Source organism: Mustela lutreola, chromosome 2 (genome assembly GCF_030435805.1).
Source record: "Mustela lutreola isolate mMusLut2 chromosome 2, mMusLut2.pri, whole genome shotgun sequence".
Lineage (NCBI taxonomy): Eukaryota > Metazoa > Chordata > Mammalia > Carnivora > Mustelidae > Mustela > Mustela lutreola.
This window is the reverse complement of record NC_081291.1, coordinates 16,455,390-16,480,049: the sequence shown is the minus strand read 5'-3', so window position 1 is coordinate 16,480,049 and position 24,660 is coordinate 16,455,390. Positions and strand designations below refer to the sequence as shown.

The following is a 24,660-nucleotide window of genomic DNA, read 5'->3' as shown; positions in this document are numbered from 1 at the left end:
TGGTTTTTGGCCAAGTGCCCTGACCTCTCCCGGAATTCCTTAACGGGATGATGTTATCAGCCTTCACCAGTCTCCAGTTGTACTTTCTCCCCCCACATTTTAACAGCTCTGAAACTGGGATTATCTTAAAACCAGCTGTGTATTGGATTTGTGGAAATACAACCATGCCCACCTCACCAGGGCTGTATTAAAGGAGAAAGACCTGCAGAAGCCTGGCCCCTGCTGGGCACTCAGCTCACGGAAGCAGGTGTCACTGTTGTCATTCTGGGGATTGTTCTCGCTCCTCTTATTTGCACCTTCTGGTCTTCTTGAAGCCAGGATGTAGCCTGTACTGAGCAGGAGGGTTAAAGTGAAGAACAACAAGCCGCGTGGCCAGAAGGAAGGTAAAGCTCTCTGGACGTCAGTGTGAGGGACCTGCTGAGTGGTTCGTGTACATGGCGAACCTTCCTTGACCAAAGGCTGCACGCAGATTGCACAGCCTGCACGGTGGACCTGCAGGGAGGACCGAGAGATGGGCCGGATCAGGGGGCCGTGGGAGAATACTGTGAGCTCTCAGCACACCTGAGCACCTCTAGGCTCAGCCTTCCTTCCTTCTAGGGTCACATCCCACTTTCTGCTTCCCAGGTGCTCTGCCGTCACTGACCGCTTGCTCCCCCTGCGTCCCCAGGTTATTCTGCTTCTCTCTCTGAAGCCAGTTACGTGTTCCTGTTTGTTGTCTTAAAGATGCGGTGACGGAGCTAAGCAAAGAGTTTAAGGAAGCAGGGGAGCCCATTACGGACGACAGCACCAGCCTGCACAAGTTTTCTTATAAACTTGAGTATCTCCTGCAAGTAAGTTGACTCCTGTACCATGTTGATTTCTGCTCTGTTCTCTTGGTTCCCTCTCAAGTGACTCATGAGCATCAGGATGTGGTTCAGACAGCTCCGGGAAGCCAGGAAGCCCTCCCGGTTAGACTGAAAGTCGGAGCAGCCCCGGGTTGCTTGGAGCTCAAGCCTCCTGAGTGTGATCCTCTGGAGAATCGGAATGTTGCCCCTTAGCATGGCTCTGGGCTTCAAGAATGCTCTTTACAGATTTAGACCATCTTAAGGCAGGTCACAAGGTAACAGGCTAGCAGAGATCGTAACTTTGGGGCAGTCACCCCGTCACCCACTCTCCAGGAGTGTGTGGACCCTCTGAAGATTATCCAGAAGCTCCCGTTTTAGAGCCTTGCTGCTCAGAGTGCTGGGGTCCACAGATCAGCAGCATCAGCATCCCCTGGGCGAGGGTGAGAAATCTATTCTCAGTGCCCACCCTGACCCGCTGAATCAGAATCTCTGAGGTTAACCCAGGAAGTTTTGTCTGAACACACTCCCCCTGTAATGCTGACGTGTGCTTGCTTGAAGGTGCACGGATCTAGAGAGCTCTGTAGAGGCGGAAAAATACAGGCAATCACAGGAGGCAGGAAGGAAATGGAACGAAACATTAACAGAAGTTATCTTAGGAAGGGGCTGTTCGCATTATAATTTTTTTTCTTCTCTAGTCTTGTCGGGATTTTCTAACATGTATGTATCTTAACCTCCATAACCAGAAACAAACACTGTAAGATGTTACGTTGTAGAAAGACACACCTTTATCCTTTTGAACACCGGACCTGTGCATCCCAGCACACTCCAGTCACAGCCCAGCAAAGCCGGCTAGAGAATGAGCGCCTGCTGAAGGCGAAGCCCCGACGTGTCGAGGGACTCCCTTCTGTCTTACACTGGGACATGATTTATGAACCTTTTCAGTTTTCAGTCGGCCCATTTTGGTTTTGGATTTGAAACAGCTCAGCTGACATTAATTGGGATTTATTACATATTTGGGTATATTACAGTGTTGAGAGTTTTAAGTAGCCAGGGTAAGATGTCTCAAACTCATTTCCCTGAGTTGAGATAAGGGTGACAGTCTTCATGTTGTCCTTCAAGACTTTCCCCTCAAATGTCCTCATCCCGTGTGAACAACGCCTCTGGTGGTCTTCTACCCTTTTCTGTGCACCAAGGTCCTTTCAAGAGATAGTCTCTCCTGGGGGGCTTTTACTTCTGAATCCCGCTAGCTGTGTGACCCTGGGCCAGCTGCTTAACCTTTCCCAGCCTCAGTCTCCGCATCTGTAAATTGGGGTTTGAAACACCCACCTTTATCTGCCAGCCAATAAAAATGGCGCCAGTAAAAGGACCTCGTCCAGGACAGGGTGACTAAGAAGCTGTTGCTGTTCCTGATCATTTAAATGGTGGGATGATCAGCTGCAGGCGTGGCCCTCCTCTCTCTGTCCCCCGGTCTCCACAGTTCGATCAGAAGGAGAAGGCCACCCTTCTGGGCAACAGGAAGGACTATTGGGATTACTTCTGCGCCTGCCTGGCCAAGGTGAAAGGAGCCAATGACGGAATCCGATTCGTCAAGTCGATTCCGGAGGTAAGCAGAGTGGCCAGGTTCCTCGCATCTTCCTCTCTCTGCCTTAAGCATCTCTTGCCCAACCCGTGCCGCAGCGGGCTCCTTGAGGAGGAGGGTAGGGAGCGGACGGCTGATGAGGGAGTAAGGAAATCCGGGCGCACTCCGTGCCCAGTGCTCGCTCAGGGAAGCCACCCAAGTGAGCACTCGCCAAGCAAGGGGTGGCTCGGTCCTGACGGGTTCAGGCCACGAGCACGCGCCGTCTCAGAGCGGACTGCTCACACTGAGGCCGTTCGGGGGGCCCGTCGGGGGCCTAGAGCACGGGACGCCTCTGCCTTTTCAAGAGAATTCGTTCCTTAGATAAAGTGCTTAGAGTTTACTGGGTGCTTCCCCTATAATTTGTGCAGGAAACTTGTGTTTATAATGAAGAGAGTGATGTGCGCCATCAAGGGACTGGTTACGCTAAGCAGCTCCCCACATTGAGCTCTGAACCCCTTGAGCAGACAGCCAGTGCTTTGCTGTTTCAGAAAACTCCAGAACACATTCTCCGCACTCTCCTTCCTCTCTCTCTCTCTTTCTCCTCTCTCCCTCCCTCTCTTTCTCCCCCCTTCCTTCCCTCTCTTGCCCTCTCTCCTCTTTCTCTCTCTCCTCCCCCCTGTTTCCCTCCCTTCCCCCACCCCTTCAGCCTCGTCCCTCTGGGAGGGAAAAACTGTGCACCCTCAGGAGTGAGAAAACCCCTAGATTTCGGGCAGGAGGCCTAAAGTGTTTCTACATTTCATCTATCTTTTCAGCATCTTGTCAGTACGTTTGGAGTCACTTTAAAGCCCTTGGCTGGCCTCCCACAAAGGCCGCCAAGTCAGGTGCTCTGCGATCCCTTCTCGCTCCCTGCCAGCTGGAGTCAGCTGGGTTTCTTCTTATAGAGCAGGACGGCCTTTACGCGGACAGTGAGGGCCGAGCATTTCCCACCCTCTGGCATCTGAGAAGAGGAGGAAGGACCTTGGCTGTGAGGAGTTAGTTCCTTGGATTCCTTTAATGTCCATGCAGCACCACAGTCTCGTGAGAACTTGCCTAGTAGGACCATCAGGTCCCTGACGTAGAGCGTTTTCATGCATCACACACCTGGAGAGGGGTGTCGTCTCCTCTCCAGAAGTCTGGAAGAAGTTCTTTTTTTTTTTTTTTTTTAAGATTTTATTTATTTATTTGACAGAGAGAGATCACAAGCAGGCAGAGAGGCAGGCAGAGAGAGAGAGAGGAGGAAGCAGGCTCCCCGCTGAGCAGAGAGCCCGATGCGGGACTCCATCCCAGGGCCCTGAGATCATGATCTGAGCCAAAGGCAGTGGCCCAACGCACTGAGCCACCCAGGCGCCCCGGAAGAAGTTCTCAATGTCACTGTCCTGTCTTCCACTCTTCAGAGCAACAAAGGCCTTTGGCTTTATGGCTTCAGACAGCTGAAGTCTGGAATAAGTTTAGTTTGGTCCTCACGGCCCAGGGTTACAAAATGCTTAAATCTCCTTTTCACAGAAAGCACAGACCTCTAGACAATCCGAGGCCAGGGAAACTGACTTTTCGAAGCAAAAAGCACTCGCTGCTTGCCCAGACAGCCCTGGTTCCTGGTGGCCACGTGGGCTCTGCTTCCCACAGGCCCCAGTTGTCTCGTCCCCCTGAAGGCTCTGCTCTCGGGGGCTCTCTTGGGTGGAATGACTTGGAAGGGCACTTGGGCGCCAGGGCTTCTGGGTACTCGGGCCAACTGTAATAACCAAGTATTGTCCAGGCCGCCAAGCCAAAAGGTAGAAGTGAATGGATAAGAAGCCTTTCTGGGCCCCTCAGGCCTTCATGGGGTGGGAGGCAGCCTTTTGGGCTAAAATAACCTAAGGCTATAATCAGCCACTTCTGGAGGTTCGGAAAAAGCCCAGCCTGAGCTGTGCGACTTTCCTCCAGATGGACCAGGGTCTGAACCACGGTGCGGCTTGGTGTCCCGCTCTCGGCGCAGTGATCTGACTGAGAGCAGAATCCGCTCTCATGCGCCCTGCAGACTTCCTTCCCTTTGAGGCTGTTGGGTAGCTTCTGGGTATTGTGCAGATGAGTTTGGGCCAGATGCCAAAGATTTACTGAATTGGGTCATGAACCTGGAGCCGTGATGTCAGAACAGCAAAACTAAAAAGCTGGGCAGTATTTTCACCTGCAGTGCAGAGGAGCTGTTGATCCCCTCCCCCCAAGGATGTTTCAAGATACCTCTTCTAATAAACAGCTCCACTTATATGTACACATGTCAGATCGGTTTCCCTAATAGGGCTGATTAAAAACATGGCCCAAATTGTTTGGCACTGAAAGTCTTCATGTTCTAAATGCTGTTACAGTGGCTGTTTTGCTGTTAAGGACAAGCCCATTCCTTGGGAGCTCATGGACATGGGCTGTCGTTGTCTGACCAACACACTTGGCCCCACAGCACCTTGCCTAGCTGTTCTGCGCTGCCCTGAGTTTGCTGGACATCACCACTGAACACTCCATTCGCCCTTGATTATCAGTGGAAAAAAAGAATTTGGATGTGGAGCTGTCCTCACGATTCTCCCAAGGACGTGTGTCCTGACCAGGTCTCTGCAGACAGGCTATGACGGTGTTTCTAAGGCCTATGTGTCCGGCTGCCACCAACCCACCCACTTCCACTCCTAGGTATCCTGACCATGCCCCAGACTTACAGAGCACACATGGAGACCCGGCTTACAGCCTCTCTCTTAACTCATGATATTTCACACCTTTTTATTTTTTTAAAGCAACTTCATACTGTGGTGTCATTTCCTTGAGTCAGCAGTAAGGAGGCCTACAGCTCTGAGCTAGAAGGTGCTATGGCCTGGGATGTTTACATCTTCATTAATATGTCGGTGCTCGGGTCTGTACCACACGTTTCCTGTCTCAGTGCAGTGCCATGATTGGTTTCTCGATAGTGTGGGGTGTTAGGACCATCAGTCCCCCATCCCCAGCCACCAAGCTGAACATTTCTAACCTCTGAAGAGGCAAGGAGGGTATATGGGTCTTTACTTATCCGACCCAGACTCCGAGACTGACAGAAATGAGAGATTGAGAGTTTTCAAATTCCTGCCCGCTTACCTTGAACTTCTGGGTCCGAACCATGGGAATGAGCCCTGTTTGGCAAACTGGCTGTGTGTGCCCATAGTTGGCAGTCTCTGGCCAGCACACCCCACCTGCCTCCCAGAAGCTTCCAGAAGCCTCTATAGAAGCCACGTTTTGGCACGATGAGATGAGGTTTTCGATGGCAGGCCTGCATCTGGACCCTCCTGTGTTGTCCACCTGAAACAGAGCCACACCCATTTGTTCTTTACCCCAGGGTGACTGGGCCACACCTTCTGACTAATGCAGCGAGTTGGCACCCCTTAAACGAAACCAACCCGGAAAGCATTGGCACCTACAGATTTTACTGAGGGTTTCAGGAGAACACCGAGAAGGCTATCATGTATCCATCAGAACTTCTTAAAAGTCCCCCTGATGCACCCTTGCCCTTGACCTCCCCCCTCCCCTCTCCTCCCCCACACCCCCGGCCCCCACACTGGGGCTCTAGCCAAGCCTCTTGGCCTCTCACCCTGCCCCTCTTCTCCCATCACCTAAAAACAAGCCTGGATGTTAGCCAGACTGAGGCCATCTCTTAATTTAGCTCACTTCTGATGCGAGGAGCCATTCATTGAGCTGCCTCGTTTTATTCTAAATATTCCAGATTAAATCAGACAGTTTCACATGCGACGCTAAGCCCAGAGCTTCTGACGGAGCTGGGGTGGGAGAATGACATTCCCTGGAGCAGCCGCAGAAGTTTCAGGGCCTCTGGTGAACGGGTCCCCCCTTGCCACCTTTACCGGAATCTACAGGTTCTTCTCAGGTGGGGGATAGCAGCAAGTCCGGCTGCTGCAGGCCTCGCCGTCCTAAGGCCACGTCTGCCCTTGGCGTTCGGCCAACAGCTCTTCTTTTCAACATTGCCCACCTTTTCCAGCTCCGAACCTCTCTGGGGAAAGGAAGGGCCTTTATCCGCTACTCCTTGGTGCACCAGAGATTGGCGGACACCTTACAGCAGTGCTTTATGAACACCAAGGTGACCAGGTAAGGGCGTGGCGGAGCTGGGGTTTACCCCATGAGCGTGAGGGGGCCCCCAGCCATCCTCAGTGTGCGTGGGGTGGTAGCACGTCTTGTGCACCGGGGAAGACAGGAAGCTCAGGGGGCCCGAGTGCCTTTGTCTAGCCCCACTGATGCCGGGTCACAGAGCAGGAGCCTAGATCCAAAGCTCTGAGCTCCTGATGCAGGTGGATTTCTCTCGCGGGTGGCATGCCCTCCGTGCTGGCCCTAATGAAAGGATAGACCCCGTCGGCCACCACGGCCCTCACCCAAGACTCCATGTCAACGTCTGCTGGGTGTGTCGGGGCTCCCCGGACGTTGCAGTGGGCGGCCAGGTTGGAGCCCAGGTGGTTGGTGGGGTCAGCCTTTGTGTGGCTGGTGCTAAAGTCTGAGTGGGGGAGGAAAGGGGGCTTGAGAATGTAAACGGGGCATCCCACGAGGAGCTGCAGCTCAGGCCCCTAACAGCCAGCCGAACCTCTTTCAGGCTCCCTGCACCCTTTCCCAGCACTGCCTCCCCTCTCCCCAGGGAGTGTTCTTCCAGTTAATCAAAGAAATCCCTTGTGGATTGGAAAAAAAAAAAAAAATACCGCTCGTGGGGGAAAACACTGTGTTTCGTTTTGTCACCTTGAAATTGATTTGCATAAAGACCTATCTCTCGTGCGTGTGGCAGCCTCTGTGAATTCATGTGAACTGAGAACCTTCGCATGTTTGATCTGAAGGTTACTTCAGACGTTTGGTGAGAACCATCCCCAGCCGCTTGACGTCCAGGGTGGCACCTTTCAGGGGCGCCAGCCAGGCAGCTCTTGACACGCACAGCGGTGGTGCTGTTCCCACTTCTTGCTGCTTCACGTGGTGCAGCGCCAGCAGCTCAAAGTGCGGCTATTCCGTTTCTTGGCTTGAAAACTGGTGTCCGGACGGTCCTTAGCCACAAGCTCACCGGCGTGTATTGAATCCTCTCGAAGGAATAGAAGATGAGGTTAACATTTCACAGAGAAAGAGTTCTTTCCCCTGTAACTGCCCCTTTCCTGGCACATAACTGAGATTTAAATTTTCTCGTCTCCTTTTTGGGGACTGGATAGGATGTCGATAATACACGAATAAGCATCTAGTTCATTTCAGTGATTTCCTTGAAGAAGAGCAAGTGTATTTGAAAGTTACACGCTCCCACAGTGAACATCAAATTGGGGTGTGTCCCTGTCTGTCTGAATCTCGTTAGTAAGGAGTGAGAATTTGGTAAGGCAGAGCCGTATCAAATTCAGTCTTTGCTTTCCTTTGTTATTGTTGTCATCAATCCCTTTTCCTCCTTCCCTGCAGTGACTGGTACTACGCGAGAAGCCCCTTCCTGAAGCCGAAGCTGAGCTCCGACATCGTGGGCCAGCTCTACGAGCTCACCGAGGTCCAGTTTGACCTGGCGTCCAGAGGCTATGACTTGGACGCTGCCTGGCCAACGTTTGCCAGGTATCTTGAAGAATCGCTTGGTTGAAAACACGAGGGAAAGAGATGTTCGAAGTTCTGAAGGTTGCCGCCAGTCGATGCAAAGCGGTTCAGTCACTCAGTAGATTACAGAAGGCTTTGCAGTTCTTACACCTGCGACCTGCGAGTTTTCTAGGCTTTGTTGAGTCTGACTAACGATAACATCTGAAGGCTCCAACCCGAAACTCTCCTAACCCTCCTCCACGGCCAGGTCTATGAGTCAGTGGAGATGTATATGCAAATCCCGAGGTTTCTTAAGTGTGTTGAGGGACTTGGGGGTGGCAGCGGGGGAGCCAGTGGGCTTTTTCCTGGTCGTGTTCTTGCAGGGTTCCTCAGAGGCCTTGAGGCCAGTGGGAGAGGGAGTCACAGCTCCCCCACAGAAGGGTAAGCGCGCTCGCCTGCCACGCCAGGAGGGGGATGGGAAGGGCAAGCTCAGACATTGGGCGACTTGCGCACAGTTGCCCAGTACTGCAGGGCACCAGACTCGAGTTCAACTCCAGTTCAGCACTTTTTTTTCCGAGAGACGGAGAACGCGCCGGTGTGCATGGGCGTGTGTGAGAGCATGTGTGTACATGCACATGGGTGCACACGTGGGGAGGGGGGGAAGCAGAGAGGAAGGGAAGAGAGAATTCAAGAGAGAATTCAAGTTGGCTTCATGCCAGCGCGGAGCATGGATCTCACGACCCTGAGATCGTGATCAAGAGTTGGTCACTTAACCAACTGAGCCACCCAGGCGCCCACCAGTGCGGCATTCTTTGCTTTGCTTTCTGTTAATACAGGTTGTTTTCAGTGTCTAGTTTTGTATTTTTTTATTTTGCTCTGTGACGAAAAGTCCTAAATCTGATGGTGCCATGAGCCGACCACTGAGATGAAAAGCTAACATTCTGCCGTTTTTACTGCACGTGTCCTTTTTAAAACTTCTTCATTTTGAATTCGTTTTATAATTACAGCACAGTTGTCCCCAAAATGCCACAGAGCATTCATCCAGCCTTCACCCCGACTCCCCAGTTCTCAGTACTTTGCTACAACTGTTTAATCACTCTCTCTTTAAAAATACATGTTGGTTTATTCCCTAGGCCATTATAGAGAAAGTTACAGACTTGATTCCCCTTGACTCCTCAGGATTCACTGTGTACTTCCCAAAGTCAAGGGCACCCTCTTATGTATAAGCTCAGTGCGGTTACGAAGATCAGGGATTTAACGTGGATACATGCCACCAGTTTACAGATTCTTTTTTTTTTTTTTTTTTTTAATTTATTTATCTGACAGACCGAGATCCCAAGTAGGCAGAGAGGCAGGCAGAGAGAGAGGGGGAAGCAGGCTCCCCGCTGAGCAGAGAGCCCGATGCGGGGCTCGATCCCAGGACCCTGAGATCATGACCTGAGCCGAAGGCAGAGGCTTTAACCCACTGAGCCACCCAGGCGCCCCCAGTTTACAGATTCTAAGAATCATCCCAGTAATGTCTTTTGTACTCCAGGAGCCCGCCCAGGAGTTAATGCCAATCTCTCCGGTCTTCTTGAATTTGGAACAGTTTCTCAGTCTTTGTCTTTCACGGTGTAGATATTTTTCAAAAGCACAGGCCAGTTACTTTGTAAAATGTTCTTTGTTGGAGTTTGTCTAGGGCTCCCTCATTGTCAGATTCAGGGTGAGCGTTTCTGGCAGGAGAACCCAGATGTTGTATCGTCTTCAGCACAGTCCAGAGACCTGATGAGACAAATCATTTGTCTCATCACCGGGGCCGTTGCCTGTGACCATTAGGTAAAGGTGGTGTTTGCCAGATTTCTCTAAAGTTATTGTCTCTGCCTTTGTAATCATTAGGTTTCTTTTTTTTCTTTTTTCTTTTTTAAGATTTTATTTATTTATTTGACAGAGAGCACAAGTAGGCCAAGAGGCAGGCAGAGAGAGAGGAGGAAGCAGGCTCCCCACTGAGCAGAAAGCCCGATGCAGGGCTCGATCCCAGGACCCTGGGATCATGACCTGAGCTGAAGGTGGAGGCTTTAACCCACTGAACCACTCAGGCTCCGCAATCATTAGGTTTCTTATAGGAAGATACTTTAAGATTAGGTTAACCAACTAGGGCTTAGTCGGTTAAGCATCTGCCTTTGGCTCAGGTCATGATCCCAGGATCCTGGGATCTAGCCCCACATCGGTCTCCCTGCTCAGTGGGGAGTCTGCTTCCCCCTCCTCCTGCTCGTGCTCTCTCTCTTGCACTGTGTCTCTCAAATACGTAAATAAAATCTTAAAGAAAAAAAGATCAGGTTGTTACCTCGCTTTTTCCTTAGTATTTATATACCCACATTTGTATGTATTTTTGTGAGCTCTATGCCCAGCGTGGGGCTTGAACTCACAACCCCAAGATCAAGAGTTGCATGCTCTGCTGACTGAGCCAGACAGGCACCCCTGTGTATTTATTCATTTATAGCAGAGTTGACTCATGGATTCTTATTTTATTCCGTGTGTTATATTCTGTCACTGTAATCATTAATTTGATGCCTAAATTGTTCCTTATTTTGCCAGCAGAAGTCCCTTCGAGCTGGTTCTTTTGGGTTGTTTTTTTTTGGATGTTGTCATGTCTGATACCATGTGTTTAGGAAATAAAAGATCACAAATCCAAATAAAGACCCACCCCACTTTCATGCTCTCCCCTTTAATTCCTGTCCAGAAGTAATGACAGCCTTGTAGTTGCCACACATCATTCCGGAGTATCTTTGTGTGTTACCGAGTGGGTATCCCTGCATATTTTATATACATGTGGTTTTATTTTGTATGCATTTATAAATTTTGCATATATCGAATCATAGGTAGCTCTTCTTTTGCAGCTTGCTTGTCTCGCTGCATGTTGGAGTTTTTTATCAGTGTTTGCATGGATTTCTGTAGCCGCAGAGAGCGGGTTGACCAGCCATTGCCCACAGGCTGGTGTTGGGGGGTTGGGGGAGTGGATCAGACAGCTTCACCTGTTCATTTACCTGTTGTCCACGGTTGCTGTCATTCCGCCACTGGAGCATGTGTTGGGACTGAGACCAGAAGGCGCACAAGCATAAGATATGTCCTGTCTGGCCCTTTGTAAGAGAAGATTGTTAACCCCCAATGCAGAGCGTTCTGTTGTACAACTGAATGCCAGCTTATCTGTTTCCTGGTGGTACAAAGTTAATTAGGCTGGGTCTGCTGCCCCCAAGCCTGCTGTCACCTTGACTTACCAGACTGATGGCTGCTTTTCTCTTGCTAGAGACAGTGAGACTGTGACAGGCACCCGAGGGGGTGAGGAAAATTTCTGCCCTCAATGGGGAAATGATACATCCACTTAGTTCTTCCCGGGCAGCAGGTGAAAAGGCCTATTATGTTCAGACTTAGCAGTGGAGCTGTCAGCTGCAGACCAGCATAAATGCGATCTCTGGTAGAAGCTGATGGGTTTTTGCCTTTTTACACTCTTTCCAGGAGGGCGGTGCCCCCTGCCACGACCTGGTGCCTTGTGATAATCAGGGCCTCTGTGCATGCTTACGCATGCGTGTTTCCTGCTCTGATGCAGTCTGTCTGTGCTGTGGCCCTGCAGGAGGACGCTGGCCCCTGGCTCTTCAGCTTACCTGTGGAAACCTCCCAGCCGCAGCTCCAGCATGAGCAGCTTGGTGAGCAGCTACCTGCAGGTAAGACCAGCAAGGCTGGGAGTCTCCTCACCAGAATGCCGACTGGGCTATGCCCTGGCCTCTTGCAACTCGGGGCGATGTGCTCAGATGCCTTTTTTTTTTTTTTTTTTTTTTTAAGCTTTATTTATTTATTTATTTATTTATTTGACACAGAGAGAGAGAGAGACAGCAAGAGAGGGAACACAAGCATGGGGTGTGGACAAGGGAGAAGCAGGCTTCCCGCTGAGCAGGGAGCTCGATGCGGGACTCGATCCCAGGACCCTGAGATTAGGAACTGAACTGAAGGCATATGCTTAATGACTGAGCCATCCAGGCACCCCTCTCACACACTTTTTATTCCAACTCGAGTAATATAAACCCTCTGTTATCTGTGTTACTTCTTAGAGTCCAGGTTTTTATGACCCAATAGAACTTGGGCTTTTTAATTTTTTTTTTTAAGATTTTATTTGTTTATTTGACAGACAGAGATCATAAGTAGGCAGAGAGGCAGACAGAGAGCGGGGGAGGCAGGCTCCTGCTGAGCACAGAGCCCAATGGGATGCTTGACTCCAGGACCCTGGGATCATGACCTGAGCTGAAGGCAAAGGCTTTAACCCACTGAGCCCCCCAGGTGCCCCGGAACTTATGCTTTTTAAGAATTAAATTCTATTAGAAGCTTTTCAATTATTTTAAAGGAAGCAATTTAGCTCTTGGGTTAGAGGCAGCAGAGTCAAATGCTGTCACGTAATCCTGGGCAGACCGCTTACCTTCTCGAAACTTCAGTGTTCTCATCCCAAAATGGAGGTCCTAGAAGTCATCCTAGCTCAAAAGGGGACAGTGCAGATCAAGTGAAAGAGCCCTTAAGGGCTTGATGCCGGCAAGTAAGGAAAGTTCATGGGAAAGGCAAATTTCGTTAATTGTGTTATAAATGTATCATAGGCGCATATAGTTTTAAAGGTCAGAACAGTGCAGTTAATTGACAAAAATACAACAACTAAAAGTAGTAGAAGCATTAAGAGTGGAGAATAAATTGAGCTGGAACCCTATTTTGTGGTTGAATCACAGCAGGAGCTGTAGGTACGGTGCAGTGGCGAGCAGGAGTTTAAATGTAACGTAATGAATCTAAGTGCCATTGTCCGCTATGCTCCCGGCGCTCCAGGAGGCTGGATGGGACGTGTGGGTTCTGAGTACCCGGGGAGCCTGCATCTGTGGTCTTGTGTTCTGACCTCCTTTGGCAGGTGCCTCCAACAAGGCGCTTCTAGCCTTTCGAACAGCTCAATAGGCTCGCTATTTAATGACTTCTCGTTAAACTCTAAAGCTTCTCCCTGTGGCCGTGTAGCTTCTGTCCCAGACCCACTTGTGTATTGTTTCTCCTCCGCAGACTCAGGAGATGGCCTCCAGCCTTGATGTAAGCAGCCCCCTAAACAACGAGGCGCTCGAGGGCTTTGACGAGATGCGGCTGGAGCTGGACCAGCTGGAGGTGCGGGAGAAGCGGCTGCAGGAGCAGATGCAGCAGCTGGATCGAGAGAACCAGGAGCTGAGGGCGGCGGTTAGCCTGCAGGCCGAGAAGCTGCAGGCGGAGAGGGAGAGGGGCCGCGCCGCTGCCGAGGACAAGGCCCGCCTCACCCACGTGGTGGCCGAGCTCCAGAAGCAGCGGGAGGTCACGCAGGCCGCCCAGAGAGCCGTGGAGGAGTTCCAGAAATGCCTGCAGGCCCTGGAGCTGGGGGCAGCAGAGAAGGAGGGGGATTACCGCTCGGCCTTGCGGCAGCTGGAGTCCATGCTGGAGCCCCTGGTGCAGGAGCTTGAGGCCGCGCGGGACCCGCTGGGCAGGAAGAACCAGTGTTCGGCTGATGTCCCGGACCGGCTGGGTGCGGCTGAGCAGAAGGCAAATACGGCACCGGACGCAGAGCTCCTCCCCGGGAACTCGGCCCTGGAGGTCCAGGAGCTGCGGAAGAAGCTTCAAGTCCTGGAAGGAGAGAGCTGCAAGGCGCAGGAGCTCCACAGGCAGCAGAGTGCCCAGCTCGAGCAGCTGGCCCGGGAGCTGGAGCGGAAGGAGGAGGCCCGGGCTGGCCTGGAGCGCCTGCTGAAGGAGATGGCCCCCGTCCAGGAGGAGCTGGCCGGGAAGGGGCAGGAGGCCGCCCAGCTGCGGCGACAGCTACGGGAGTCTCTAGGCCACCTGAGTTCCCTTGAGCAGGAGCTGGCAGACGTGAGGGAGGAGGAGCGGCAGCGGCGAGAGGAGAAGGAGCTGCTGGAGCAGGAGGCCAGGTCTCTGGCGCGGCAGCTGCAGCTCCTGGAGACCCGGGTGGCCCAGCTGAGCCAGCTCGTGGGGGACCTGGAGGAGCAGAAGAAACAGTTCATCCGGGACAAAGACCACCTCAGCCAGAAGGTGGGGATGCTGGAGCAGCTCGCCGTGCAGCGAGGCCCAGATCCGCCCACGGCAGGGGAGAAGCCCACTGCCCAGGGTCCCCCAGACTCCAGCCTGCGACAGGTCTTTGAGAAGCCAGAGGAGGAGCAGAGAAGCCCCCAGGAGGGCCAGACAGGTGACACCCAGATGCAAGGGAGCGGCCAGGAGGAAAAGCTCCAGCAGGCCAACAGGGAGCTGGAGAAGGAGCTGCAGAATGTGCTGGAGCGCAACCAGCTCCTTGAGGGCAAGCTGCAGGCACTGCAGGCTGATTACCAGGCCCTGCACCAGCGGGAGGCAACCATCCGGGGCTCCCTGGCCTCTCTGGAGTCTGAGCAGGCCAGCATCCGGCACATGGGGGACCAGATGGAGGCAAGCCTCCTGGCCGTGAAGAAGGCCAAGGAGACCATGAGGGCACAAGTGGCCGAGAAGGAGGCCGCCCTGCAGAACAAGGAGACCGAGTGCCAGCAGCTGCAGGAGGAGGTCGGGCGCTGCCGGCAGCTGGCAGAGGCCCGGGAGAGGGAGCTCAGGGCTCTCGAGAGCCAGTGCCACCAGCAGACCCAGCGGATCGAGGCCCTCCTGGCAGAGCAAGGCCAACGGGGGCTCGGCGCACCTGACGACAGTGCACACCAGGAGCCAGCCTCCCCGCTGGCCCTGTGTCAGGCCCAGGTGGAGACCCAGCAGGGGGAGGCCGGGCGCCTGCCAGCTGGGGTGCTGGACCTTCAGGCCAAGCTCCAGGCAGCCCTGGGTGACCTCGAGAAGGTACAGGGCCAGCTGAGCGTGGCCGAGGCTGCTCTGAGGGAGCACAGGGTCCTGGTGCAGCAGCTGAAGGAGCAGAACGAAGCCCTCAAGAAGGCCTCTGGTCGGGAGCCGCTGCGGCGCTCGGAGCAGGAGAGGACTGAGGAGGAGGAGGAGGAGGAGCGGTCCAGGACAGAATCTGGCTCCCAGGAAGCCCGGCTGGAACAGGCAGAGCCGCCAGAGCAGCTGCCCAGGGCCAGCCCAGCCAACGACGAGCCCAGCGTCCATAGCTGCATGCAGCTCACCGAGAAAAAGCAGGCCGAGGAGGCCCTGGCCCGCGCCCTGCAGGAGCTCCGTGATGCCAAAGAGGCGGCCTCGAGGCAGCGAGAGGGCCTGGAAGAGCAGGTGGCAGGCCTGCAGCGAGAGAGGGACGGCTTGCAGGAAAGGCTGAAGGTGGCCGAGGAGGCAGCCCGCGCCCTGCCCAGCCTGCAGGCCCAGCTGGCCCAGGCCGCGCAGCGGGCCCAGAGCCTCCAGGAGACCTCACACGAGGAGCTCAATGCCCTCAAGTTCCAGCTGAGCACGGAGATCATGGACCACCAGAGCCGACTGAAGGTAGTCCTCCCTCGCCTGGACTCCCCCGGGCTGCAGTGGTCTCCTGCGGTGCGGCCTGACCGGTCCACGAGGGGATAGGCTGTGCCTTCAGCCACGTGGCGCTTGAGGACCCCAGAATGTACTGGGCGGCTGGGCAGACGCGGCAGTCCTGCTCTGTAGGTCCCAGCGCCCTTCCCTTCCCAGGGACCCTTCAGGGGCCCCTGTCTGGAGCAGGGCCCTAGCCCAGAAGCCTAAACTCAGTGCGACTGCAGACTGGTTTGGCCCATACAGAGTGGCTGTTTTACATCAGTGGCCAGCTCTTAACGAGCTGGGTGTTTACACAGTAGTGTGGAGGCTCTCTCTGAGCTCTCAGGAGATCTTAAAGGCTCTGCCCTTGTTCCCACCCTGCAGAAATCACCAGGAGCTGGGTGGTGGGGGCCCCTGCAAAGGAGGCATGTGTTTTCCTTACGCTCGTTTATGTATGTGCTCAGCCCTGTGGGCCTATGAGTCTGTCCTAGACCCTCTCCCAGTCTCTAGAACCTACAGCAGGCCCCATCTGCGAGTCTCGTCTGTGGGTTCTCTCTCCCTTCAGGTGCCATCCCGGTGGGAGGTGCTGTTGTGGACACTGGCTCAGTGCGTTTCCACAAAGCCCTTGGGGTAGACAGGCTTACAGGAGCAGTGCTAACCATGGGCCTTTACTATTGCACGAAGGGAAAGGGGTAAGGTTGGCTGAGAGTGAGGACATAAGCAGGACGGCCGTGGGGCCTTGGTTTCCAGAACTTACCACTGGGCCGTTAGCACTGCAGTCTGCGCTCGCTCCCAGACACACAACCATGGCATTTCTACAGATGGGCCTCCAGTACTGTGTCCCACCCCGCGCGGCTCTGTGTGGCTCGTAGGGCCCTCTTTCCTTGGCGGAAATTGAATCCTAAGTGTGAGGACCAGGTTAAGTCTCTTCAGAAACCTGAAAGGATGTTGTCCCCAGTCAAGCCCAGAGCTTATTGAGTTTGGTGGAAAACAGAGAGCTTGTTTTTACCCATCTGGGGGAATGGAGCTGAGGGGGTGTTCGTGCAAGGACCCCACTTCCACAAGCCCTCTCTCGTCTCCAGACTGCCAGTGAAGAGTGCCGGAGCCTCAGGGACCAGCTTGAGGAGCGAGGCCGGCAGCTACAGGCCGCCGAGGAGGCCGTGGAGAGGCTGAAGGTAGGCCCCCGGGGGTGTGCTGGTCGGCGGCCTGGCCACCTGGGCAGGGAAGACTGGCGTGCCCACCTCTGCCTGGTCGTTCCCACCCCTAGGGTGTGGGCCTGTCGGGAAGAGGGGTCTGGTTTGGTTTCTGCTGGACCCTTGAGGGCCGCATGCAAGACTCCCAGTTCCCAAGCCAGAGCACCCATCCGTTCCCTGGTGTGGACGTCTTGAGTGCACCTCTCTGGGCCCTCCCGCCTCCCGGACACCTGGCTGGGGCCGCCAGATGTGTTTCTCAGCCAGCCAGGCGGAAAGGATATAAAGTGTCCTTCTTAGCTGCCTCCGCTGGTATCCCTGAACCAGTGGTCCTGAACCGTGGGGGCGCAGTGGGGGGTGCTGCCTGTCTCCAGGGAACCCCGCTCTCCGCCACCCCACCTCCGCCCCCACCCTGAGATTCTGATTCTTGCTCCCTCAACCTCCCCTGCCCGCTTGACAGGATGACAAACAGGAGCAGGTTACTCAAAGGTTCTCGGGCTCCTGAACTTAAAACCACCTCCAGTTAGAAGTGACCTAGCCAGTGGGGGCGGAGGAACCCCCACCCCCACCCCCAGTCCCTTTCTGGCCGCGGCGTGGGCTCTTGTCGGCTGAGCATCCTCTCCCCCCGTCCTGTGCCAGGCCGCCCAGGTGGATCTGGGAGAGCAGCTGAGCGGCGCCAGCCAGCGTCTTTCCGAGAGCCAGGCTGCCGTGCAGAAGAAGGATGAGGAGGGGGCCGCCTTGCGCGAGAGCTTGGACAGGTTAGTGCTGTGGTTCCACCCACGCGGCCCCGGTGGTGGAGGCTTCAGGGAAGGGGGCGTTTGGCACAGTCATTTAGAAACTCAGCTGCTCATAGCGAGTTAAGGAAGTCCTCTTGCAAGAAAAGCCAGACTCGGGAGGCGCCTTGCCAGATACACGCCACACAGCCTGCCCCACACGCCCCTGCAGGCAGCCGCCAAGCCTTTCTGGATGCTCTTTTCCTGCCTCTGGCGGGGCACGTTCCTGCTTCAGAAGAGCTGACATGAAATACAAGTTGGACTAGAATAGTGGTAATGATAACAGCAGATACTGAAGTAGTGCCCCAAACGGGCCAGGCACTGTTTTAAACACTGGCATCGATTTGTCCTTTTTTACCTCCTAACTGTCCTTCGGGGAAATTATTACTTGTCCCCATCATATAGATGGGGAGCGTGAGGCTCCGAGGAGTTAAGTCACTTTCTAAGCGCCTGACAGCGCACGGGTGACGCGGGGGAGGAGTGCTACCCGGGCCGCTTGTCTCCAGAGTCTGTTTCCTCAACAATGACCCTTAAAAAGCACAGACAGATACTTCTTTGTCTGATCTCGAGTGAGGGTGCCCATGTGTGTGCACGCGTGTGTGCGTGTGTGTTTTCCCGCTACGAGCTGTGACTCTTCCTGGTTTCCTTTGTGAAATGAGAGGCCCCAGGGCTGGCGGTTGGGGTCGGGGGAGGCCTCCGAGGTCTGTGCCAAGGGTGAGCAAGGGTGCCCGGCACCAGGCCAGCCGGTCTGCCTGCAGACTCTGCCACCATGTTTGTGTTGTCACCCTTCACCGCCTCTGCCCTCCCCGTGGAGTATGGCCCTGCTTGTGCAGCCCCAAGACCTCCCTGAGACCCTTCGTCTTCGGGCTAGGGGGCCACATGGAGTTATAAGCATGAGCCCAGCATTCGGTGAGGAGGCCCAGGCAGTCAGGCCAGGGGTCCCGGGACCTGGTGTGTGCCCCCAGCAAAGACTATCACACCAGATTGTCCCAAGCCTTTACCTTGTGCGTGCAAGCCTCATGGCCTCCGACCAGCTGGCTTCCAGGGTGGGTGCAGGCTCAGCAGGAGATTAGGGTGTCCGCTAACCCAGATGCACATTTCTCCTCGTCTGATTTCTTCCACAATTCAAACGCTATAGGGCTCTGGCCGCCCAGGTCATAATCACGTGACAATATAAGTAGCAAGAGCCTCCTAAAAGTTGGTGGCATTTTTTTTTTAATGCTACAGCTGGGCATTTTTTTTTTTTTTTAATGCTACAGCTGGGCGCCTGGGTGGCTCAGTGGGTTAAGCCTCTGCCTTCGGCTCATGTCATGATCACAGGGTCCTGGGATCGAGCCCTACATCAGGGTCTCTGCTCATCGGGGACCTTGCTCCCCCCCTCTCCCTCTGCCTGCCTTTCTGCCTACTTATGATCTCTCTCTCTGTCAAATAAATAAAATCTTTTTAAAAAATGCTACAACTGTGCTTATTCCTAAGATCTCCCAGCTGTTGTCTTAGCTGCTCGATGTTGCATAACCTGCCGGCCCTGGATTGGGTGTGCGTGCGTGCGTGCGTGTGTGTGTCTGTGTGTACACCCATGAGATCACTTTGGTAAAGAGTGGTTCATAAACAACCTTCAGGCAGCTTTCTGCTGGGTGGGAAGGCGGGATTAGACACAGATATCTGGCTTAGTCTCCGCAGAGCCCTGTGTCTAATGGAGCTTTTACAAATGCCCTGCTGGATCTTGGGGTTCGTAGAGCATTCCTGGAGCACCAATGCCCTCAGGGACAGGGGAGCGGGCAAGGGCAGGAGGACCGTGCTGCGTTCGGGCAGCCCCTTGGCTGTAGACTGAGCCGAGGGAACAGAGCCCCTCAGGCCTCTGGACTGTCGGGTCAGGACCTGGCAGTGCCCATCGAGTGCCCACCGGGTAGCCTAGCACCACGCCCTGTGCCCAGAGCCCCAAAGGCACGTGGGAGACGGGTCATCGTCCATGTGGTCACCTCCAGGGAGATGCACCTGTGTTCTTTCTAGCCCAGCTCCATTTCCTCTTGCAAACCGCCCCCATCATCGGCCTGTCCACTGCAGCCTTCACCTTCCCCCATAACCTCAGCCCCTGCCCCAAAACCAAGGTGCAGAGTTCAACTCACCTGGGGTGCTCCTAGCGGCCTGAGGTCACCTGCTCTCCCAGAAAGCCCGCTGTGTTTGGTGGGGGGAGGGGCGTGGCATGTGAAGAGGGTGGAGCTGCGAGAGGAGTTTTGAAGGCTGGGCCTGGGGATGCACAATCTGGTAGTGGGTCGTGCCGAGGGGCGCCCCACTGTGAGAGGGCAAAGGCTTGGAGGGCAGCAGGACCCCTGGTCAGGGGTCCGAGTTAGCCCAGAGGCACGGGGGAAGCTGGACACAGTGGCTTATCGGTAAGCTTCCCACTTCTCCACCAGGACCCAGAAGGAACTTGAAAAAGCCACGACAAAAATCCAAGAGTATTACAACAGACTCTGCCAGGAGGTGACAGACCGGGAGAAGAATGACCAGAAGATGCTCGCGGACCTCGATGACCTGAATAGAACCAAGCAGTACCTGGAGGAACGGCTGATCGAGCTGCTCAGGTGAGAGTCAGCGCCAGCAGCTGGCTCGGGGCCTCCCCGGAGCTGGGATTTCTCTTGAAAGACATGCAGCTGCGCTTGAAAGGCCTCTCGAGGGAAATGGGCCCCGTGTCTGCCTGTGTTGCGTCATTGAGGCCCTCCTCCAACACAGATGGGGCACGCCCTGGCCCTTGGCTGCCTTGAAGGGTGGATTTCACTGTTCCCATCAGTGCTCATCTGAGTTAATGCTGTTGTACTTGCTGGGGCATTATTTTCAAAATCTCTGTGTTCTTAGCCACAGGCATGACAGTAAGTGATGTCTCATATCTTTAGGAAGCTCTCTTGTCCCTTGTCCCTCTTTCCTGAGCTCCTTTCCCCTTCTCCTCCCTCCCGCTTTCCCTGGTACCAGGCCTCACACTCTCCAGTGCCCACAGGTAGCAGGCAGTGCAGGTAGCAGCGTGTGAGTGGGGCCAGGAGGGCACTCAGGAACTGGAGGACACGCGTGCTGTGCTCCTGACCCTTGTCACCACACGGGTGAAGGGCCCAACTTCCCAGATGGCCTTATTTCTGTGAGAGTATAATTTTTTCTAATGAGGCTCTAGATCAGATCCATACGCTGCAGGGGAAGTATGTTAGGTTTCTCTTACTTAGCCTGTGATTTGGCCACCATCTCACCAACTTGTTTTTTGTTTTTTGGGTGTTTTTCGTTGCAATTTACTTTCGAGGAAGCTAGGTCATGCATCTGGCCGAGTTTCCCACAGCTTGGATTTTGCTGATTGCATCCCTGTGGTGCCATTTAACATGTTCTTCCAACCTCAGGATGTCTGTAAATTGTTAATTTGTAAATTGTCAGTTTAAACCACAGCAGTTGTTCCCCCACCCCAGCCTCCGGTTAGAATCCCCAGGGGAGCTATTAAAATGATACCCATGACCAGACCCTACCCAGACCAAGCCAGCTGGAACTTCTCAGAGTGAGACCGGGGCATCAGTGAGCCAGCGTCGAGAGTCGAGATCCGCTGCTCTACTAAAGGCTGACTTGGACCCAAGTTCAGCATTTTCTCAAGAACGCTTCATAGAATTGGTTTACAGTTTGGGCCTTGCTTTCAAGAGCCACGTAAGATCTGATGAGCTCATTCTCTGCAATGTTGGCAGCCATGGATAAGCGATGTCTAAAGCCACTCATTGATTTGGGATTGCCAAATGGTGGTGTTTGCAAGTGTGAGGCCTCTGCCCACGTGTCATCAGTTTTCAGACTTGGAACTCAGGGCATCTATGACCTCTGAACTCAGATCTCTTCCCGAGGTGTGGGATGGAAGGACCCTGGTCCTGACAGCGTCCCACATTCCAGGGTGTGGGTGCCTGGCCTCCAGGAGACAGGGTGGAGGGGCTGAGAATCAGCCAGGAGGATGATGCTGGACCAGGGTGTGAGTTGTCCTACTTGCTGACAACTTCCAGCATCCTTGAAGAGCCAGTCAGTTCCTGGCTTCTGGCCTGGCTTTTGAAGATTGATTTATTTGAGAGAGAGAGAGAGAGAGCAAAAGCATGGGGAGGAAGGGCAGAGGGGGAGGGAGAAGAAGGAAGAAAGAATCCCAAGCAGACTCCGTGCTGAGCTCAGAGACCAGCACAGGTTCCATCTCACAACCCATGAGATCAGGACCTGAGCTGAAACCAGGAGTCTGATGCTCAACCAGCCGAGCCACCTGGGCAGCCCCGTCCCAGCTTTTAGTATTTAAGGGGAGAGCTCTGTGGATTGGGAGTCTCCGGCTGGTGATGGCATCAGTTTCTCACAGGACTTCAGTGAACCTGGTGTTGGTCTTCGAGACTGAGGTGCTCCTGGGCCTACAGTAACCTTAGGATGGTGGCCAGGGCTCCGTCTTGGAAAGAACAAAGCCTTCCCAAGTCGGAAGCCATAAGCCTCGAAAATGACCATGAGCAGCAACACAGAAGCCTACACACCTGGGCACTGGTGCATCGGCCACGTTCTGACGCTGCCAGACCTTTCTGAAAAGCCCCCCCTCTTCCTTCAGTCTTGCCTCCTAGAGTAGGTACCATCTCTCTGAGGAGCAGGGGCAGTTAACATCCCATCAGACTCTCAGGTGGGGCAATTTTTGGTCTCCTCCACCGATCACTTGTTACTTAAAACCTAAACCCATAAAGCTTCCGGAACACATTTAAGATTTGCATGGGCAGTGCATCTGTGGTCCTTGGGCTCACAGCACTCAGGCCATCATGTGACCGTGACAACCTGTTACAGCTGCTGCTCCAAGTGACCGAGAAACACTGTCCCTTGGACGCCTGAGCAGCATGTGACCCTGGTGGGCCTACATACATCATGGGCATCCTCTGCCCTCACTTGCGCGCCATCAGCTGAGTCTAGGAGTGATGCAGGGGCCAGACGAGGCCTAGAGTGGGGGTGTTTCCAAGGAAAGTCAATTTTCCTGCCATGTCTTGGGAACTTTGGAATCAGGCTTTGGAAATGAATCAGGGATCATCCCGTTGTTCTCACGGATTCTTCTTTTTTTCTAATGCGGCTCTGTCTCAGGGACAAGGATGCTCTGTGGCAGAAGTCAGATGCCCTGGAATTCCAACAGAAGCTCAGTGCTGAGGAGAGGTGGCTCGGGGACACAGAGGCAAGCCACTGTCACGACTGCAAGCGAGAGTTCAGCTGGATGGTGCGACGGCACCACTGCAGGTCAGCGGGTGGGACTCAGCCCCGAAGCAGGCGCCACCGGCAGGCGTGGGCCCTGCTGCTGGCTTTCTGGGAAACACACTTTGCCATTCGGTCCTGAGGGAACCAAACGATGGGGCGCATTAGGCAGGGTCCTGGCAGGACATGCTGGGATCCCTGAAGGGGAAGAAGATTTGATAAAGGGGTGTGGGCAGAGTCAAGGGGACCCACAGGGCCGTGGAGCACCCGGAGACCAGCAACCCTTGGCTGGGGGACTGCGGACAGTGGAGACCTTCCTAGGGCCCAAAGAACGGTAGACATAAATAAATCTCATTTGGGGCCAAGTGAGATGGAATATCATCCGCACAGCCCAGGTGGGTCTGGGGTCCCTTGGAGCCTCAGCCCCCGAGGCGTGGAACAGTACGCCTGCATTCCAGTGGCAGAGAAGGTGGGCTCAGCCACGTACTTTATCCCCCTGCCTCCCAGGACCTTGGGAAAGAAAACATCTCCCAGGGCCTTATCAAGATGGCTTTATTGGAATCTTATCAGACTGGCGGGAAGGCCACACTCCTCGGTGAGGGCAGAGCTAGGTCTGACGAGAGCCATATGGCATCTAGAGCCCAGTGCAGATTGTGGGACCCACAGTGCGTCACCCTCACAGCCTGTGCTCCTTTCGCCCCAGGATCTGCGGCCGCGTCTTCTGTTACTACTGCTGCAACAACTACGTCCTGACGAAGCACAGTGGCAAGAAGGAGCGCTGCTGCCGAGCCTGCTTTCGGAAGTTCAGCGATGGCCTTGGCTCCCCCGACAGCACCAGCTCCGGCACCAGCCAGGGGGAGCCCAGCCCTGCACTGTCGCCAGCCCAGGCTGGGCCCCAGGCCGCCAGAGGCCAAGGTCAGGCTCCCACTGCTGCCCTCTGTGTTCTTAGGTGCCACCCACCCCGCCCCCCACCACCACTCCAGTGTGCCTAGTTAGCTGTAATGAGCTGAATTCATGGTTTTCCAAACGGGCATTAAAGAGGAGCTAAAAATGTATTATACCAGTTTGAGACTTTCTTTTTTATGTAATTAGGCTTGAAAGAGAATTGTAAAGGGAATTCATTTCCTCCTGGTATGAGTCAGTGTTATTTAATTTGAGGTCTGTGTACCTCTTAACTCACATGCTGCCAGTGGAATGTACCCCACACCTTGGGAAATACTGTCTCCCGAGTCTCACCCCAATACCCAGCCCTCCTGCCAGAGTAACCAGAGGCCAAAGTTGTGTGTGGAAGTGACCACATCCTTCACCTTCTCCCTGTGGCTCACACGATCCCTCAGGGACTAAGGAAGATGTATTCTCCTCATTCTTTCCTCTGCTCAGTAAGAGCAAGTGGGATCTGGTTCTGTTGTTCCTACTCCCAGCACAGGCCTGCAGAGCAGGCCAGGCTGTCCTCAGCATGGACCAGACTGTGGATGTAGAATACCAGGGAGGCAGAGCCAAGACGGTAGGGTCTTGTCTTTGCTCAAACATCCCCACTTCCTGCAGGTGGTCCCTATGGACTTTTCCTGACCTCTGCCTGAATTCAGGTCAGCCAGCATTCAGAAATCCTGTTAGTTACTCTTTTGTTTAACTGGATCATCCAGGAAGTTGGCAGATGCCATTATTTATATTTGGTACAAAGAACAGGGATGGTGGAATGTACTGGGCGTAGTATTTCTGTATCTTCTTCAAACCCATTTTAAATTCTTTTTTTTAATTATTTAAGTTTTGAGGGTCCTTTATATGTTCTGGATGGAAGTTATTTATCACATATGTGTTTTACAAGTACCCTTTTCCTAAGTAAAAACCTCTTTTTTACTTTCTTTCAAAGAGCAGAAATGGTCTTTAAAATGCAGACGGTTTTAATTTTGATGAAGTCCATTCCATTTTTTTCTCTTACGGATCAACTTTTTTCTTTTCTTTTTCTTTTGCTTAACTCAAAGACACAAAGATTTTCTGTTTTCTTCTAGAAATTTCATAGTCTTAGATCTATAATCCACTTTGAGTTAAATTTCTATATATGCTACAAGCTATGCATAGAGATTTGTATTTTCCAACACCATTGGTTGAAAAATGGTGTTCTT

At 53.8% G+C, this 24,660-nt stretch overlaps 1 protein-coding gene across 6 annotated transcripts in view; it reads left to right on the top strand.

The window, feature by feature from the left end:
* FYCO1 (FYVE and coiled-coil domain autophagy adaptor 1) overlaps positions 1–24,660 on the top strand; it is a 75,389-nt gene that overhangs the window by 12,697 nt on the left and 38,032 nt on the right. For all 6 annotated transcript variants that reach the window (XR_009350677.1, XR_009350678.1, XR_009350676.1 and 3 more), the window contains exons 3-13: positions 724–830; positions 2,302–2,427; positions 6,401–6,507; positions 7,834–7,977; positions 11,543–11,633; positions 12,994–15,363; positions 16,452–16,544; positions 17,199–17,317; positions 19,747–19,914; positions 22,433–22,582; positions 23,241–23,452. Coding sequence is in view for 2 of the 6 variants with exons in the window: in XM_059160688.1 (XP_059016671.1) it covers positions 724–830; positions 2,302–2,427; positions 6,401–6,507; positions 7,834–7,977; positions 11,543–11,633; positions 12,994–15,363; positions 16,452–16,544; positions 17,199–17,317; positions 19,747–19,914; positions 22,433–22,582; positions 23,241–23,452 (3,687 nt within the window). In the remaining 4 variants the exon portion in view is untranslated. The remainder of the gene's footprint in view (positions 1–723; positions 831–2,301; positions 2,428–6,400; positions 6,508–7,833; positions 7,978–11,542; positions 11,634–12,993; positions 15,364–16,451; positions 16,545–17,198; positions 17,318–19,746; positions 19,915–22,432; positions 22,583–23,240; positions 23,453–24,660) is intronic.